Here is a 15,926-nt window from a genome sequence, read left to right as displayed (position 1 = left end):
TTACTGAGGGGGGGGGGGAGTATGTTTTGGTCCGCAATCTGTGTTATGAATCTATTTGACCATTTTCATGTTTATTCCGGATTCCATACGAGTCTGACTTGTGATTTTCATTCCTCTTTCCACGAGTCTCATTCAATATTATACGGCAGGGGGTTAAGCTTATTACAAGGCCGTAAACACTTTATGGTATCAATGAACGAATGTAACCAAGTTTACCAGATTTACGACAACGATCTCTCGGCTATTAAAGTTTTGACAAGTGAATCGAATAAATTTAATCGTTCTGTCAACATTGACTGGGTGCAATAGTTACGTATTTTAATCAGATGGTTTAAACGAGTATTCGTAACATCTTTCTTCTACTGGGACCCGTGTGCTATTCATTTTTTCTATGTACGTAATAACGTGTCTCTCTTTCTATCCTTTACAACTGAATTCGAATTTAAGCACTAAAATTTTTAAGACAAGAGGAAATCATTATACCACGTCGATCCATTTAACACTAGCCTTACCAGGCCCGGTCAAATGACCGGTTTCAAAAATGTAGAAATTGATTAATCATATAATATAAAAATTTACACAAAGTTAGATGAACGAAAGAAATAACAATGTATGTACAACTTTAAATTAAATTTCGAAATCGGTCATTTGACCGGGCTTGGTAAGGTTAGCGTTAAATGAAATATATTTATTTGAAGAATATTATAATCAAAAATAACTAATATGCTATATAATTCTTTCTATATTATATTAATTATTCAATTGACTTAAGAAATAAAAAATATTTAAGAAAGACTTTCTGTCAGGTACAAATAATCGATTTTGCCTGGATTTAGAAAGAATTTAACTATTTCCTCTATATAAAATCAATACATTATAACGAATAAATTTTCACACTTTTATTGTAAATAAAGCTTCTTTCAAATGAAAATTTCTCAAACTACCAATGGTATGTGAAATCATCATAGAATTTGAATCTGGGTTAACACTCCGCAGCTGTCTTCCCAATTTCCTCGAATTCTTTTTCGAAACTTCTTGAAAACATGGGTATCGAAAACACCACCGGGATTCCATTGAAGTAACTAATAATTAACAGCTATTTATAACATAGTTAGTTATAACATAACTTAAACTTTGTCGATTCGATATAACAGATAACAATTATCAAAATAAAGCAATTGAATTCTTTTAACAGGATATAGAACTTCGTGCGTGTAACGCATGCATTTCTTTTACTTGAATAATTTGTTAGCGATGATTGTAACATCACGTTCGTTATGTACTATTTGATAAAATAACGTCGTGTTATTTGTCTATCTTCGTTTCATTCTTTGATAAATTTTTTCATCAAAAATACTAAAAAAAATACGTAGAATGACATTCACACCTCGTGGAGAAATGTCTTCTATTACGCAACCTATGTATGATACATATAATATAGAGTAACGAAGAATTTGTTAAAACCTATTCTCTGTCTACACTGCCATTGTTCATAAATGTTAGCTCGGATGCATACAGTCACAACGGAATAGCATGATAGGTGATTGCGTATCCAACAAATTTTCAAAATTATGTCTGGAAAAAACGTCATACCATATTATTTACTTATTTTCTTTATATAGAATCTCTGTCTTTCCAGTTGTACTGTTATTTCTGTCCCACCCTATACATATGCATTTGCGTCGAGGATATCAGGCTGGCGAGAAGAAGGCTTCCCTCTTGCTTTAATAACATACGATTTATTGTAAGGAATCTCTCGGTAAATTTTAATGTTAACGATTTACTTTATGTATGTGTGCTCGTGTGTGATGACTTAAATTCGACTTGTGAAAATCTATGTATGTATACACTGTAGTTGAATTAGAAATTATCGCTTTTACACGTCTCTTATCCAAATAAAGTGATTAATTTATTTTTGCGTCAACGTTTCCTTAAATAATGGCTTGGAGGTATAGTTATTTATAACAGAATTAAAAAATATAAAAAAGAAAAAATTATGAGTAATTTGATGTTTTCTATAACCTAGCAGGCTAGATAACTAAAGAATTCCAGTTGGTCGGTTCGATCTGGTTTCGACTTTATACAGCGGTCGGAGATCAGTCGTGTCACCTACAAGCGTGGCGCGTCGCTAGGTGTCTTTCTGGCGTAGCATGAAAATAGCCAAGCGTACTTGGAATATCGTGCGGCCTACGCGTTAGGCATGCTACAACGGCGTTAACCGAGCGTTCTCCAAGCGTAAGCGAGTGCGAGCTAGCACGAGAGATTACACGGCTCCTTCGAGGAGTGGGGAAATACGTACGAGAGAAGACCGTTGAGGAAAAAGAAAGAAACGGAGCGCGAACAAAGAGAAGGACGGAAAAACAGGAGGGGAAGAAAGGCCGCGAAGCGGAGACAGGTAGATAAATGCGGTTTATGCTAGGAAGAAAGAAGACAGACGACCTCCTGTTGTCGCACCGTATCTTACGAGTATACGGGGTCAGAGACGAGAAGGGGGACAATTGCGAGAATCGGCCAAAGAACGAGAGAAAGAAAGATAGGAAAAGAGGAAAGATAGAAAGAGAGGGACAGATTCTAAGATTGACGGCAAAGGGAGGTTACAAGGAAAGAGGAACACGAACGAAGATAGAGATGGAGGAAGAGAAAGAGAGCAAATAAGAGATTCCAAGAGAGGAAAGGATTCATACACGTGCGCGCGCGCGTCCTCACGAGAGAGAGAAAAAGAGAAAGCCTATAGTGAGGGGTAGAAAAAGAAAGATTCTCGGAATGGAAAGACGGGAGAAGAAGCGAGAGAGAGAGAGAGAGAGAGAGAGATATTGGTAGAAAGAGAGAGGAGTAGCTCATGGTTCACCTGTCGTCATGGCAACGCCGTTTCGCCGCTCACTTGTTACTCCAGAAGCACGAGAACAACACAGAGGGACTTATACGCGCACTATCCTTTTCTCTTTGGTATGCGGTGGGACACAGAGTCGCGACTCCTCTCTCGTTATCCACTTACCAGCGCGTCAATCTGTTTGCTATGCAAATCCCATCCGACCGGTGCTGACGTAGACGGTAACACCAACGCAGAAACGGGTCCGTCGACGATATCTCCTACTAACACACTTAACGGTGAGCAGTTAGTCATTGCCCGCGTAGCATACACGTAGAAAATATAATTGGTTACCACGACGGACCACGCAGCAATTCCACACGGGTTCTCCTTTAGCCCCACCACTTTTCTGCTCGGTAATACTGATACCGAACTCACTACACAACTCTTGCCAGCACCAATACTACTTAGACATATAGTGCTGTTGTTACTACTACGATTACAATCACCAACCGTAATATCACCAATACAACGACGACATCGCGTCGGTAAACGCACCGCAAACTCCACAAACGAATTCCTCTTGCGACTTACACGGTTCCGCACTGATATATATACATATCAGTGCGGCTCCGCGACTCTTGTCTGACGTCATTGGCGCCTAATCGCAACGTATTTCGTGTATCACTTCGCGTACTTCTCTCGGACGTGCACCTCGCGCTTTAACCAACGATAAATTCTTCCTGTGTCTTTCTTCCTTTTTTCCTTTTTGCCTTTCTTCCCTCGCGTGATTCTCAAGAATAACGACGCGATTTCAATAGTCTTGGTTCAACAAGTATCCATGACGGAATTTTCTTTTCTTTTTAGCATAAGTTTCCTATCGCAAAAACGATATAGTATTACGCAGAAATCAGTTTCTTCGGTTCGATGAATTTTCGCTTGACAGCCAACAGGGACAACGTCGCTTCGAGGAGACAGCTGGGATGCACGATAACGTTACAATTTCTCGCTCATTTGTCCTCGATTGAGACGATAAAGAACCGATTCGATCTACCGTAAGGTACGATCTTGAAGCGCGTATCGCGTATCGAGTGTTTGATCGCGCCACTCACTCGGCATAGGCACAAACCGCTTTCCACCGTGTCTAATACGTTACTACTCATCACTCTTCCTACAACATAATTCCTGTTCGACAACACTACACGCACTTTCCACGCTCTTGCTTGATCGTCACCACTACCACTACCACTACTACTATCACCACAATCTTTTCTCACTAAAAGAAGACGCTCGTACTGTGTAGCTGCGTTGCGAAACGGATGCGCGCTCGCCTCAACAAGTGATCGCAGCAGCAGTAACAGCAGAAGCGGCGGCGACGACGACGGATCGTCAGCTCGTCGTTCCAGGGTCGTTCGTCGGCGTATAGGTGGCACAGCACGCGCATGCTACACCTCCTGACGGCGTTGTTATTGTTGCGTAACTGGCGGCCCGCTAAGCCGAGTGTGCCGCTGCCAGCAGCCGGGCAGAGAGAGAGAGAGATAGAGAGAGCGAGATGACGAGAGAAAGAGGCCGCGAGAGCGAGGTAACAGCAGCCGTGGGTGAACCAGTGGGCGAGTATCTCTGACGAGAGAGCAGTGAGCGTGCGAGCAGTGCGCCGTCTGGCGTGGCTGACGACAGTCTACTGCCTTCCGAGAACCACGAGGCGATTCCGTGTATCGAACGCGCACTGCCGAGCCACTGAAGGGATGGACTCGAACGATCAGAGTGGGGATCCTGTTGGGACGAGAGGGGACGATTTCGAGGTTCAGACGAGTGTAAAGCTTCATCCACACGCATTCAATCTTCCGAAACGCTCTTGGCTATACCACGCTCGTGATTTATAACGGGTTCTCTGCGATGGGTTAATACTCTACGTTCAAACATTTCCGTAGATTCCTTGCATTTACAGCTGTCTTAATAGCAATAATTGCATTAGCAGAAGTATAAAATTAAAGCAGAAAATGTAGTACATTATTATCGGTTTCATGAACATCTCAACAAGTATAGTTAATGACTATATTTAATTTAAATACGTATTTTAAATGACTTTTCGTTAGTTAACGTATTTATTAGTTGTTGTTTGTATGTTAGTCAACATGTGTTTCATTACAACATGTGTTTTAAAATAGGTGCTACGCCTAAAAAGAAATATATATAAATGTATATGTGTGTATATTTAAATTTTACATTCACAATAAATTATAATTGGAAAATATAAAAGCGATAGAACGTCTTTGCGAATAATAATTTACTTGTATAAATTTCTATAGCAACACTTATAAGTATGTATTTAAGTTTCGATTTATTTATTTCGAATTTATTACGAAATTTCCTAGGGAGCATTCCAAACTCTAAATTTTTAATTACAAATTCCTACATTAAGCTTTTGAGCGAAAGAATTAGGAGACTAATAAACAAAGTATACGTATATTTTTGTTATGTCATTATTTTTTCTGTGGTTATAGTATTAAGCGCTCGTTCACTCAGCTTTGTTCATTTCATGATTTGTTTCAATTATGGACATAGAGCAAACTGCTTTCTTGGTTTATATAAACTATACGTTATATGTTTATACATATACATGTCCTATAGTATCTAGACAAGTCGGGTGCGTTTCGTACACGAAACGTAGAAAAAAACATGTGGACAAACTTTAACACCGAGAAAGCCTGTGGAGAGGCAGAGTTAGCGATACTTGACTAAAACCCACAGGGACGTACTCTACTACGCTCTCTCTCTTTCCCTCTTTCTCTCCCTCTCTCTCTCTCTCTTTCTCTCTCTGATCTATACCTCATATTCGAAGACGATAATGAGGCTTTTAACAGTGGCCTTGTGTCTCTACACATTAAATGGAAATTCGAGAAAATACCTGACTGCGATGAATCCTCACTGCAACTACTTTTAATGTCACGCTGATTTTCTTATGAGATGTTTGATGGATTTTCTTTGATATCATAGGGTAGTTGTAAGTTATAAATGAAACATCGAATAAAATATTTTTTGTCATTTTATTTCATATTTCTCAATATTAAAATGATTCTATTACATAAATACTTTCATTCTAGAACTTTGAAACATATGTCATTCTCTATCAAATGTATTATATGTCATTACCTTCTTATAATATGCAAATATATAAATTTATAAAATATAAATTAATAAAATGATAATTAAAATGATTATCTAGTCAATAAAATTCACCTCATTATTCGCGTCTTCCTTCGCTGTATTGAAACGCATATTATTGTTTGAGCGTTACTATTCTTTCGATTACACTTTTACGGTGTAAGAAAATCAAAAACACAAGAGAAAAGTAAAAAGGTATTTATCATATTCAGCACTGTTGGCGTAATGGCCAAGCTTCTTTCGTTTTATTGATATGAGAATAGGGAGGATAACGTAATAACAAGTAAACAAAAATCCCTCGTGATAATCTACTTTACCTATCTATTTTGGATCGGTAAAAGTTAAGGGCATACGCAGTTTTCTGAGGTGTCGCTTCAACTGTTCCATCGTCCCTGCTCGAGAGTTCTGCAGGGAGTCTCTGCTATCGGGCAAATATGTATGTACATACATACAACCTTCTCACGCGTCTGCCAGTCCCGGAAGGACGGCCTTCGGGGAATTGACCTCTACGAAGCACCCGCTTCTCGGGGAAGACGATCGGAAGAAAATACTAATCATGAAAGCTAACAGAAAATAGAAACGATCTTTTTTCATATTGATGGTTTTTATTAATTTATTAAAAGATGCTTGTTATTAATTTAATATTAAATGTTTTCAGTGAAAAATATTAACAATGATCGAAGATTGTGGAATTTGTATAAATAATTAGATAACGCTTGTAACAATGCAATTATCACGATATTAATATCATTTTTATTAAATGTTATATTCGCCGTCGGATTAATATTTGTTACAATATCTATCATTTTTGTGAATTATATATCTATTGGTTCTAATATTATTAATATAAGCTTTGACGATAACATACATGGCTTAGATGTTTTAAAGTTTAATATATATTACAATGTTTTCAATATTTATTCAAAATATATCTCGTACAATATTGTAGAATGTTTAATATTTTTTATTATCAATTTGTGAATATATTTAGTAATTACTATGTCTTTTTCTGAAGTTTGATGTTGCTCTAAATATTACTTTATACAGCAAATGACGTTAATCAGGTAAAGCATGCGTAGATATTTTAGGTAACAGTGACATGACTAATTGTTTCTTAAAATACATTTTTATTAAAGTCTTTTACGATTATGATATATAAATAAAGCTAAAATTCTTAATCTGTTAACCAGGAAATACAGGTCAATTCATTAGTGAAGCTTTTAATCCTCTTGACGTAGCGATTCCTTTATTTAAAGATCCCTTATTCCATTACATGTTGTTTTATTTCTATCAAGAATGGTAATATCACATCTATACTTGTAAGGATGAGCACCAATCTATCTGTTAGTGATTTGCTTATTTTTAATCCTATTAAAAATTCTTTAATTAAAAAAAATAAAATAATAAAATTCGATTCATTTTTAATTCCATAATTACAGAAGTTTCTGGTGAACGAATGATTCAATTGATAGATTAACAATTTTCACGTTAGTAGCGTGTATAGTATAGTATCAAAGTATTACCTAAATAATTACTAAGAAAGAAACAAGCCGTATTTGTTATGTAATTTCGTCAGCTTTTATTCATTAAAATATATTAATGTTATTAATTTTGTTAAAAAATTGAGCACTGAAGTAAAATTGAATACGTAGTACGTACGGTCACGAGAAGTATGAAACTGATGCCATTAAATATCTCATATAACATTTATTTTTAGATAAATGAAATTTCAATTTTATGCGAAACCGGATACATTGGAAAAGATTAATTCAAATTTCGCGGAAAATGTTTGTTTCGTTTTTAAACAATTTATAGCGACTTGCGTTTAGATACATGATTCATTGTGTTCCTGGAAATTCTCATCTCGTTAAATGATATATATGTGCATAGATAACTATGTTCAATCTTATTTGAAACGTAGATTTTTATATATTTTACTTTATTGTAGCTTATTGTTTTTATTCATTATAAAGTGTTTAATATTGCAGCTTTTGTTTAAAAAAGTAAGTGTTTTATAATCATATGTATAAAATATAATACACACAATTGTATTATAAATGTATCATAAATGTTACATAAATGTATTATAAATACATAAATATAATCGAATATATTCGATTTTAGTACTTTTTGAACACATCATAATTTTATAAAATGTATACACGCAATAAATAAAATTTGTTATTGAGAAATTCGTGTAGAGTACTAAAGTTGAATGACTATGTACTTAACTAAGAGCTGTTTATCATATCTGTAGCAACCATAAATACAAATATACGTGATAGAAGTACTCGACAGAAGATACAGTGAAACGTAGAGATTCTGAGTCAAATAATAAATATAATTGGTGAATTGATTAATAAAATGAAGTAATTTATTGCGTTTAAAATGATTCCCAGCAGTTGAGTGGACCCGGAATAACTACTGCAAGTAATACTACGTATCAGATATGATATGATCGATAAACGTGTGTAACTGGGAGTTTGTCTATGGGCTACGTGGCACAATCGTTAATTATACGTTTGCTTGATTGTCCTTGGATGATAAGCCACGATAATGATAGTGTATTAAGTACTAATTGCATTATGGCTGAGCGGTTCCTTATAATATTTTGTAAAAATTTTAAACCCATGATCGAGATACATATATATAAATATAAATGTAAATCAGCTACTGAAAAACCAACATAGATAATAATTAACATGCAAAGGGTATTCGATATATTCGTTTAACTTGCGCGTCATGTATTAATTATTGAATATAATTTAATCAAACAATCAATTATAATTGTCATTTCTTTGATTAGTCAAAGATATAAGAAGGAGAGAAGGTTATCAACAATTACATACATAAATTATTCTTAACTAACAGCTTGGAAAATTTTTTCATTCATATATTCATTGTTTGACACAGTTTCGCGTATAATGCAATAAATTTATAGTTCCGATTAATTTTATGAATAAGGAATATAAAAGTATAAAAGGTTGTTTGAAATTGCTCGACAATTTCCGGTGTAAACGACGATGTATACGGCCCTGCAGGAGGAGCAATAAGAGGTACGCATTTGTAGTAGTATAATACGAAGAGAGGCGTGATCGGTTGTATATTGTACAGTGTTTGTGTGCGTACGTGGAGAATCCACACGTAACTGACTGCCATATGACGTGGAGATTGTGCACACTTTGTGTAGCGATGGGATCAATTTACGATCAAGATGCATGTATACGTATCGATTCGTCTCGAATTTACATTTAAACATCTTTTTATTTATACACTCTGCTTGTCAATGTTTATTTATTAATATTAATTCTATAATGCAAGTGTTCAATTATCGTATAATGCAAATTTTGTTTATGAATATAATTTTAGGAAAATTTTCATAATAAACATGTTGCTTCTTATTAGAACTTTGTGTTACTTATTTTAAGAAATCGACGATGCAAATAGATTACATAACGTACGTACATAATGAAATTATTAATCTATATAAATGTAGATTTATACGTAACTTTGGTTCTATTGTTATACGATGCACTATTCAAAATGTCTATAATAATTCTGAAATTCTATCGAGGAACTGTTAAATAAAAATATTATCTTTTCGAAATTTACAGGACTTGTAAGGACAATTTTATCGCACATCGATCCCATCGCTGTACTCGCGCTCGTAGAGTACTGCTTACGGATCTTCGAACGTTCAGGCAGCAAGTGGAAGCGGCGTGGAGTAGAGGAAGAGGAAAAGAGGGGAAAAATGGAGGGAGGAGTAGAACGGCAGGGCATTTCGTGGAATGTCCTGGCGTTTCGGACGAACACCAGGCGGGCTCCACCGGAACTCCGATCGAGCACAGGCTTGCGTCTTCTAGCCTGACTGGTTGGCTGGTTGGCTGACTGGTTACTCGCCTATACACAACTTGCCCGACTTGTACGTTCCATGGTTCAGTTTACATCGGCTCGACAATCAACGGTCGAGGCCTTCCTTCGTCTCTTCTCTGCTACTTCTATGTATGTGTGTATGTACTATCGTGGCCAGTTTTTCTCTTCTCCTCTCTCATTCTCGATTCTTCTTTAGTCTCTTTTTACTTTGTTTCCCCCACCACCATCTCTTGATTCCTTTTCTCCCTTTTTCCTCTATTTCTTCAGTTCTTCCTTTTCCCTTTTCCTTTGACAACTTTTTGTTTCTGTTTCTTCGATGATCTTTCTTTGTTTATTCCTCTCTCTCTCTCTCTCTCTTTCCCCCGTTCCCTCTTTTTTCCTCCACTGCTGTTCCCCCCCCCCCCAAGCGTTTCCATTTTTGGCAAAGTAATAACAATTTTTACATGTATCTACGAACATGGAACAGTTTGCTTCAGATCTTTTACGTAAGAATATACGAGTATACGTATCTATGTATACAGCACTTTGTTTGAGCTTCTAGTTTTCAATTTCTATGAATTGTGATGACGATTTTCCGCGCTTTGACATTAATATTCTTATTACAAACAAAGATGAATTTTTAAAGGATACAGATAAGTATTTTATGTGCAAAAGTAGATAAAAAGAACACTTTCGTTCGTATTCACTCTAGCGGTTCCAGCAATGATATATTCTTCAAATATAAATATAAATAAATTCAAGAATTCGATGCGTTTATTTGAGTAAAATGAGATTATATTCTATTTCTTTATATTGGAATTTAGTTGATTTACTTATTCGAAATTACTAAATTCTAGTGGTCATTATAGTATTATTTTCTTCCACAATGTAATTAAGTTTTGCATCCATTCAAGTAAATTGTATTATATGAATTTTCATTAGCGATCACGTATTTCCTGAATTCGAAATTTATTTGTCAAAGTAAAAATAATGAGAGTAGCTACAAGTATAAAATTTTATCGTAATTCTGAAATGATTGTTTTCACTAGTTTTGTTCTTTCGAAATTTCTTTTACAAAGCATCCGTATATTTTAGAAATAGGATAACGACATTAAAAAATATGATACCTTCTTCGAATTTTGGAACTTAATAATTCATCGCAAGACACTGTTAGCTTTCCAATTTTATTTTAATCTCTCATCTTATTTCTTTCTTAGAATCACTATTACTAGAAGATTCCACAAATTGCATATCCACCCGTGTTTGACGCAAAAATTTCGATTGGAAGTCGCATTATCGTTCTTAACATCGCGCTCCGAATACGTAGCACTCTTTCACGAAACTCTTTATGGAACACTCCGAGAGCGTGCTTGAAAAATTCTGACCTACTGTTGGTGACCTAATGAGTATAGAAATTGCTTGGAATCAAATGGAATGAAGAAATTTGTGGCATTCCCAGTTCCCCAGGAATGTTTTTATTAAGCGTTCGAGTTCGAAGTGTTCGTGTCCGGACTCTCGACGAGTGTTACTCGCTATTGAAGATGTCGAGTTTCTTCTCGCTTTTTATAATTGTGCAAGTATGTATCTACGAAACTTATCGATTACTGATGCTACCTTTTACTTGTTATATCGGCTAAATAAACCGCCGCTACCAAGTACTTCTTCTTCTCTTCCGAAGAACCTTGAAACGTGGAAACCGCAGGTGGAACGGATCTTCTCGTACACCTTTTTTACACCTGCTGGTCATCCCTCTTCAGGGAATTTCTTGGCTGTGTTGTGAGCTTAAACACGCGAGACTTGGTCCACGCGTGGGATAGTTTGATCAGTTTGATGACTTATTGGCCAGATTTATCGATTAACCGACTTTGAAACATTTGTCATACGTTCTACGTAATTCGATTTTCAAAATAAATTATTACGATATGATCAGAACGAATGAGAAGTTTTTATAATTAAGATTAATTAAATATACGTAATATACTGATATTATACAAATTAACAATAGAAAATACTAGATACTATCTATTTATCATATAACATATACAGTAGAACTCGTTGCTATGCGATCTTGTCAGATATTTTGAAATTGTACAAGCAAATGTTTTATTATCTGGAAACAGATTCGATCTTGAATTATTCTGCGGGCAAATTAAGATTCTTAAACATTTTGTTATCAAGTACTACAACGAGGTTCAAATTTCACGAATCTTACTGCTTATGTGCATATGCTGCTCGGTATGATTTCGATTCTTTAAGAAAAATAATTTAGGATAAATCGGTATAGAAAATAATAATTTAATTTTCGAATATAATTTCGCAAAAATGATTAAAGTTACAAAGATTGTTATGTAACTTATGTTTAAATACCAATAGTGACACGCGCTTCGCGATAAGTAATATCAAAATTATCAATCGAGAATAGAAACGGAAGAGAATGTTACAACTTACAACCATTTCTTACCCCGAGTTCGTAGTACCTTTGTACAGAGTCGATAACATATTCGTAATTTAAAACCATCAAAATATTTATTCCAGTCAACTATAATAAATAAAAGAAAATAAATATGTAAATAGGATATAAAGGAAAAATAAAATATAAATAAAATATATAAATAAAAAAGAATACAGGTATCGTGTAAAAGTCTCAAATAGTCTCAAAAGTCTCAAAAAGTATATCAAATAGAGATATTTTATTTCGACGAACGATTATAAAGATAGTACATGTTATATTAAATATTTAAGAAGTTTTTAAAATGAAGAAGTATCAGTGATATACTTAAATTTTGCTAAAATAATATATCTAATATAATAACACGAGATCTTTTGGAGATTTTGTTCAATAATTTCAATTGTTGATTTTGTTCAATAATTTCAACGGATAAATCCGTTATTTCTTTCTTATATTTCAAACTATAGTTTATATCTTTTACTTGCTTTCGTTTCATGGTTCATTTCAAGTCGGTCTGTAGATGTTTTATAGCATTTAATTTAGGATTCTACCTATCGAGGTAATGTCTGTAAAGAGTGTTCCTGAAAAGTGTGTAAATTAGAAAAGATTACAAGCAAATAGCTTTTATGTTATGTTATGTTTTATGTTACAATGCGGAAATATTTCGTGTAAATGTAATTTTTCCATTACGAAATCACTACGCTTACCATCGCGCCGAGTAACAGCCACAAGATTTTTACACAGTCACACATGCAGCTAATTCAAAATTATTCTAAACTTTTTGCGATTGCACAAATGTATGAATCGGTTGTAACGTTACATTCACTTCTGACCAATGATGTTGCAGTCATCTCCGGCTATGTTCTTGAACTTTGATTGCAAAATTTTCATTGATGACGCATTTAAAAGTGCAAAGTACGTTACAAGTTACAAGGAAGACTAGATTAAAAATTGTATCAAATAAAAATGCTATACGTATACAGCATCGCAAATTTTAAGTATTCAAAAGCATCACAGTATTAATTTATGAAATTTTAAAGTTATTTTGGTCGTTGCAGACGTCTACTGTATATATAGTCGGTTAATATATCGATAGGTACACGTTAGTTGCAATTTTTTCCCATGTAATTAACACCTGTTACTTTTGCAAAGCTGTACATGTATGCGCTATAATATGAAATTAAAATTTTACAAAAAAATATATGAACATTAAGTTGTACGCCTATTGTTGTCTCGCGATACACAAATTATTCGTAATTAAGTAATTCGTAAGTAACTATTCGATATTTTTCACATATTAAATATAGTTTTCTAATCATATATCTTTGAAAGAAGATGTATTTTTTATGCATGCTTCTTTTTATAATAACATTTAAATAGACTCTATCAACGTTTGATAGAGTTGTTAATTAATCCAGTTGAATTTAAATAAATTTGAATAAGATATACGGATTGAGTAAGATATAGACATACGGCCCTAACATTTTATATTTTTTATTATATTTTTATTTTAGCTGGAAAATACGCATGTAGATTGTTAAATGTTCAAACTCATAATCCAAAGAATGAAGCTTCGAATTTTGTTATTCCTGATTTTTACTCCATTTTGAGTCATCTCTTTGTGAGTTTGGTACTCGTTCGACGGATTTAGGCCCACAACACTAATATAATATATATATATATATATATATATATATATATATATATATATATATATATATTTTATATATATATATTATTATATATATATAATATATAATATAATTATATATATATATATATTATATAATTTGTATATATAACGTAAATTTATAAGAAACCCGAGTAATAATAAACCCACATTAATGATTGGATATGCTCTTTTATGCCGAGCGTGCGTAAGAGGCTACATGTCGATTTTTGTTACGAAAGAAGGAAAGTTCAGAAAAAGACCGCTGCGAGTTTGAAGCACGCATTTTTATTTGCTGTCCGCGTTCTGCGCGTCTCGACGATTTTCAATTATGCGGCCAGTGAATCATGTATTTTTTTTTCTTTCCAGTTGGAGTGCCTACGTACCGAATATTTTCTTCGTTCATGTATTAGCGATGAGTCACACGAAAACACACGTTCACTGTACACAGACCAATACACGTGCAATTCGCAAGACCTTCGATATGATACACCGTATTGCACACGAATCTCACGACTCTATTATCGAACGTATTCCACGAAAGTCAACTGCTCGACCACTTTTACGTGCGAAACGCATTCGACGCTTCGCATTGAAAATTTGACTCGACTTCCAGGAATCCTACGACAGATCTTTCTTTCTGTTATGCACCTGTTTTATGCAATAGAATACTCGGATGGCGCAGTGGCGCCTTTTCATGTTTGATATAATGATTGATAAACGAAATAAACATCGGTACGGAATTGCGTTACGTAACGCGTAAACAGACGTGTACAGCGAGAACAAGACGTCTTTATACGCTTGTTAATTTTTGGATTTTATTCTCCAATGACAATTTGGACATGTTTGGATCTAATTAACCGATACTTGCATATTAATTGACGTTAACGGATTAACGGATACTAATAAATTGATGGATATTAATTAATGAGTAAATACTTTTTGTAGCTACAATGTAGTAAGCGTGGGACATTTATCACCTAACATATTAGTTACATTATAAGTCAATAAAATGTTATTCGTGCAATGAATATGAAATTGCGAATTCTCGAGTGACACGTATCGTGGAAAGTTGTCTAAACAATTTTCTCAACTACATCTTTTTTCGATTTGTTTCTTTTCAGAATAGGAAATATTCATTGGAAATTGTATCCTAGAAAAGAGAAAAGATCGCTTAAATGATTTATTTGAATCAAATATTACGTAGAGGTTAACTATATTTTAAATGTAAATTCCAATTTAAAGGCAACAAGTAAAGAGAAATATTAAAATGAAGCTTTCGCGATGACAAAATTATCATATTTTCTTTCACGGCATACAAAATTAATTCTAATCTTAAAATTAAATGTTTTCGACGTTAACAAAATACAAACCGTCTTTCCAGGAATTTTGCATATTTATTTTTCTGTTCAAACCTGTTGTTTTGGACTATGACATCGAGGTACGTAGTTGCTCGCAGAGAATTCTGAATGAACACTGCCACGGAGCGACATATACGTACTGCATACGTATCTGTGCATGAAATTGTTTCGAAGGTTTTTACGGAGGGTTTTTACGGATTGCTACCGGCAATGGCACTCAGATCTCGGCGAAAATTCTCCAGAATTATCACTAGCATTCGTCATGCAAATGCGTATTATCACGTTGCGAAACAGCGTGATAGAAACGGAGACAGAAATATGTTCCGAAAGAGTCACTCGTGATATGTGTATTTGCGCACAGCTTCGCTCTTTTACTCTCGATTAAATTACCGCCTCGATTAATCAGTGTAGAAATCACGAAGAACAGTCCGATACATGGGAGATTTTGCAGATTGACGATGAATACTAAGTGGAAAGTTGGCAGTCGAGGAATAATACTATTTCTACAGTATGAACTGTTTTATTCAGAAGAATCGCAGTGATTCATAGAATCACGCGCAATGATTCATTTTTACGCGCATAGCAATTGTAATTAATTACAAGACTCATCGTGACTTAACT

At 34.4% G+C, this 15,926-nt stretch overlaps 1 protein-coding gene across 2 annotated transcripts in view; it reads right to left on the bottom strand.

Moving 5' to 3' along the window:
* The window catches only part of LOC126872646 (transcription factor HIVEP3), an 83,284-nt gene extending 69,310 nt beyond the window's left edge, over positions 1-13,974 (bottom strand). The window contains exon 1 of one of the 2 annotated variants that reach the window (XM_050632751.1): positions 2,849-13,974. In XM_050632751.1, the coding sequence (XP_050488708.1) occupies positions 2,849-2,858 (10 nt within the window). In that variant the 5' untranslated portion in view covers positions 2,859-13,974. The remainder of the gene's footprint in view (positions 1-2,848) is intronic. The other variant, XM_050632750.1, reaches the window with a different exon arrangement.
* Between the last annotated feature and the right edge of the window lie 1,952 nt (positions 13,975-15,926).

This window comes from Bombus huntii, chromosome 13 (genome assembly GCF_024542735.1).
Source record: "Bombus huntii isolate Logan2020A chromosome 13, iyBomHunt1.1, whole genome shotgun sequence".
Classification (NCBI taxonomy): Eukaryota; Metazoa; Arthropoda; class Insecta; order Hymenoptera; family Apidae; genus Bombus; species Bombus huntii.
The sequence above is the reverse complement of the archived record's forward strand: the minus strand, read 5'-3'. Positions and strand labels throughout refer to the sequence as shown.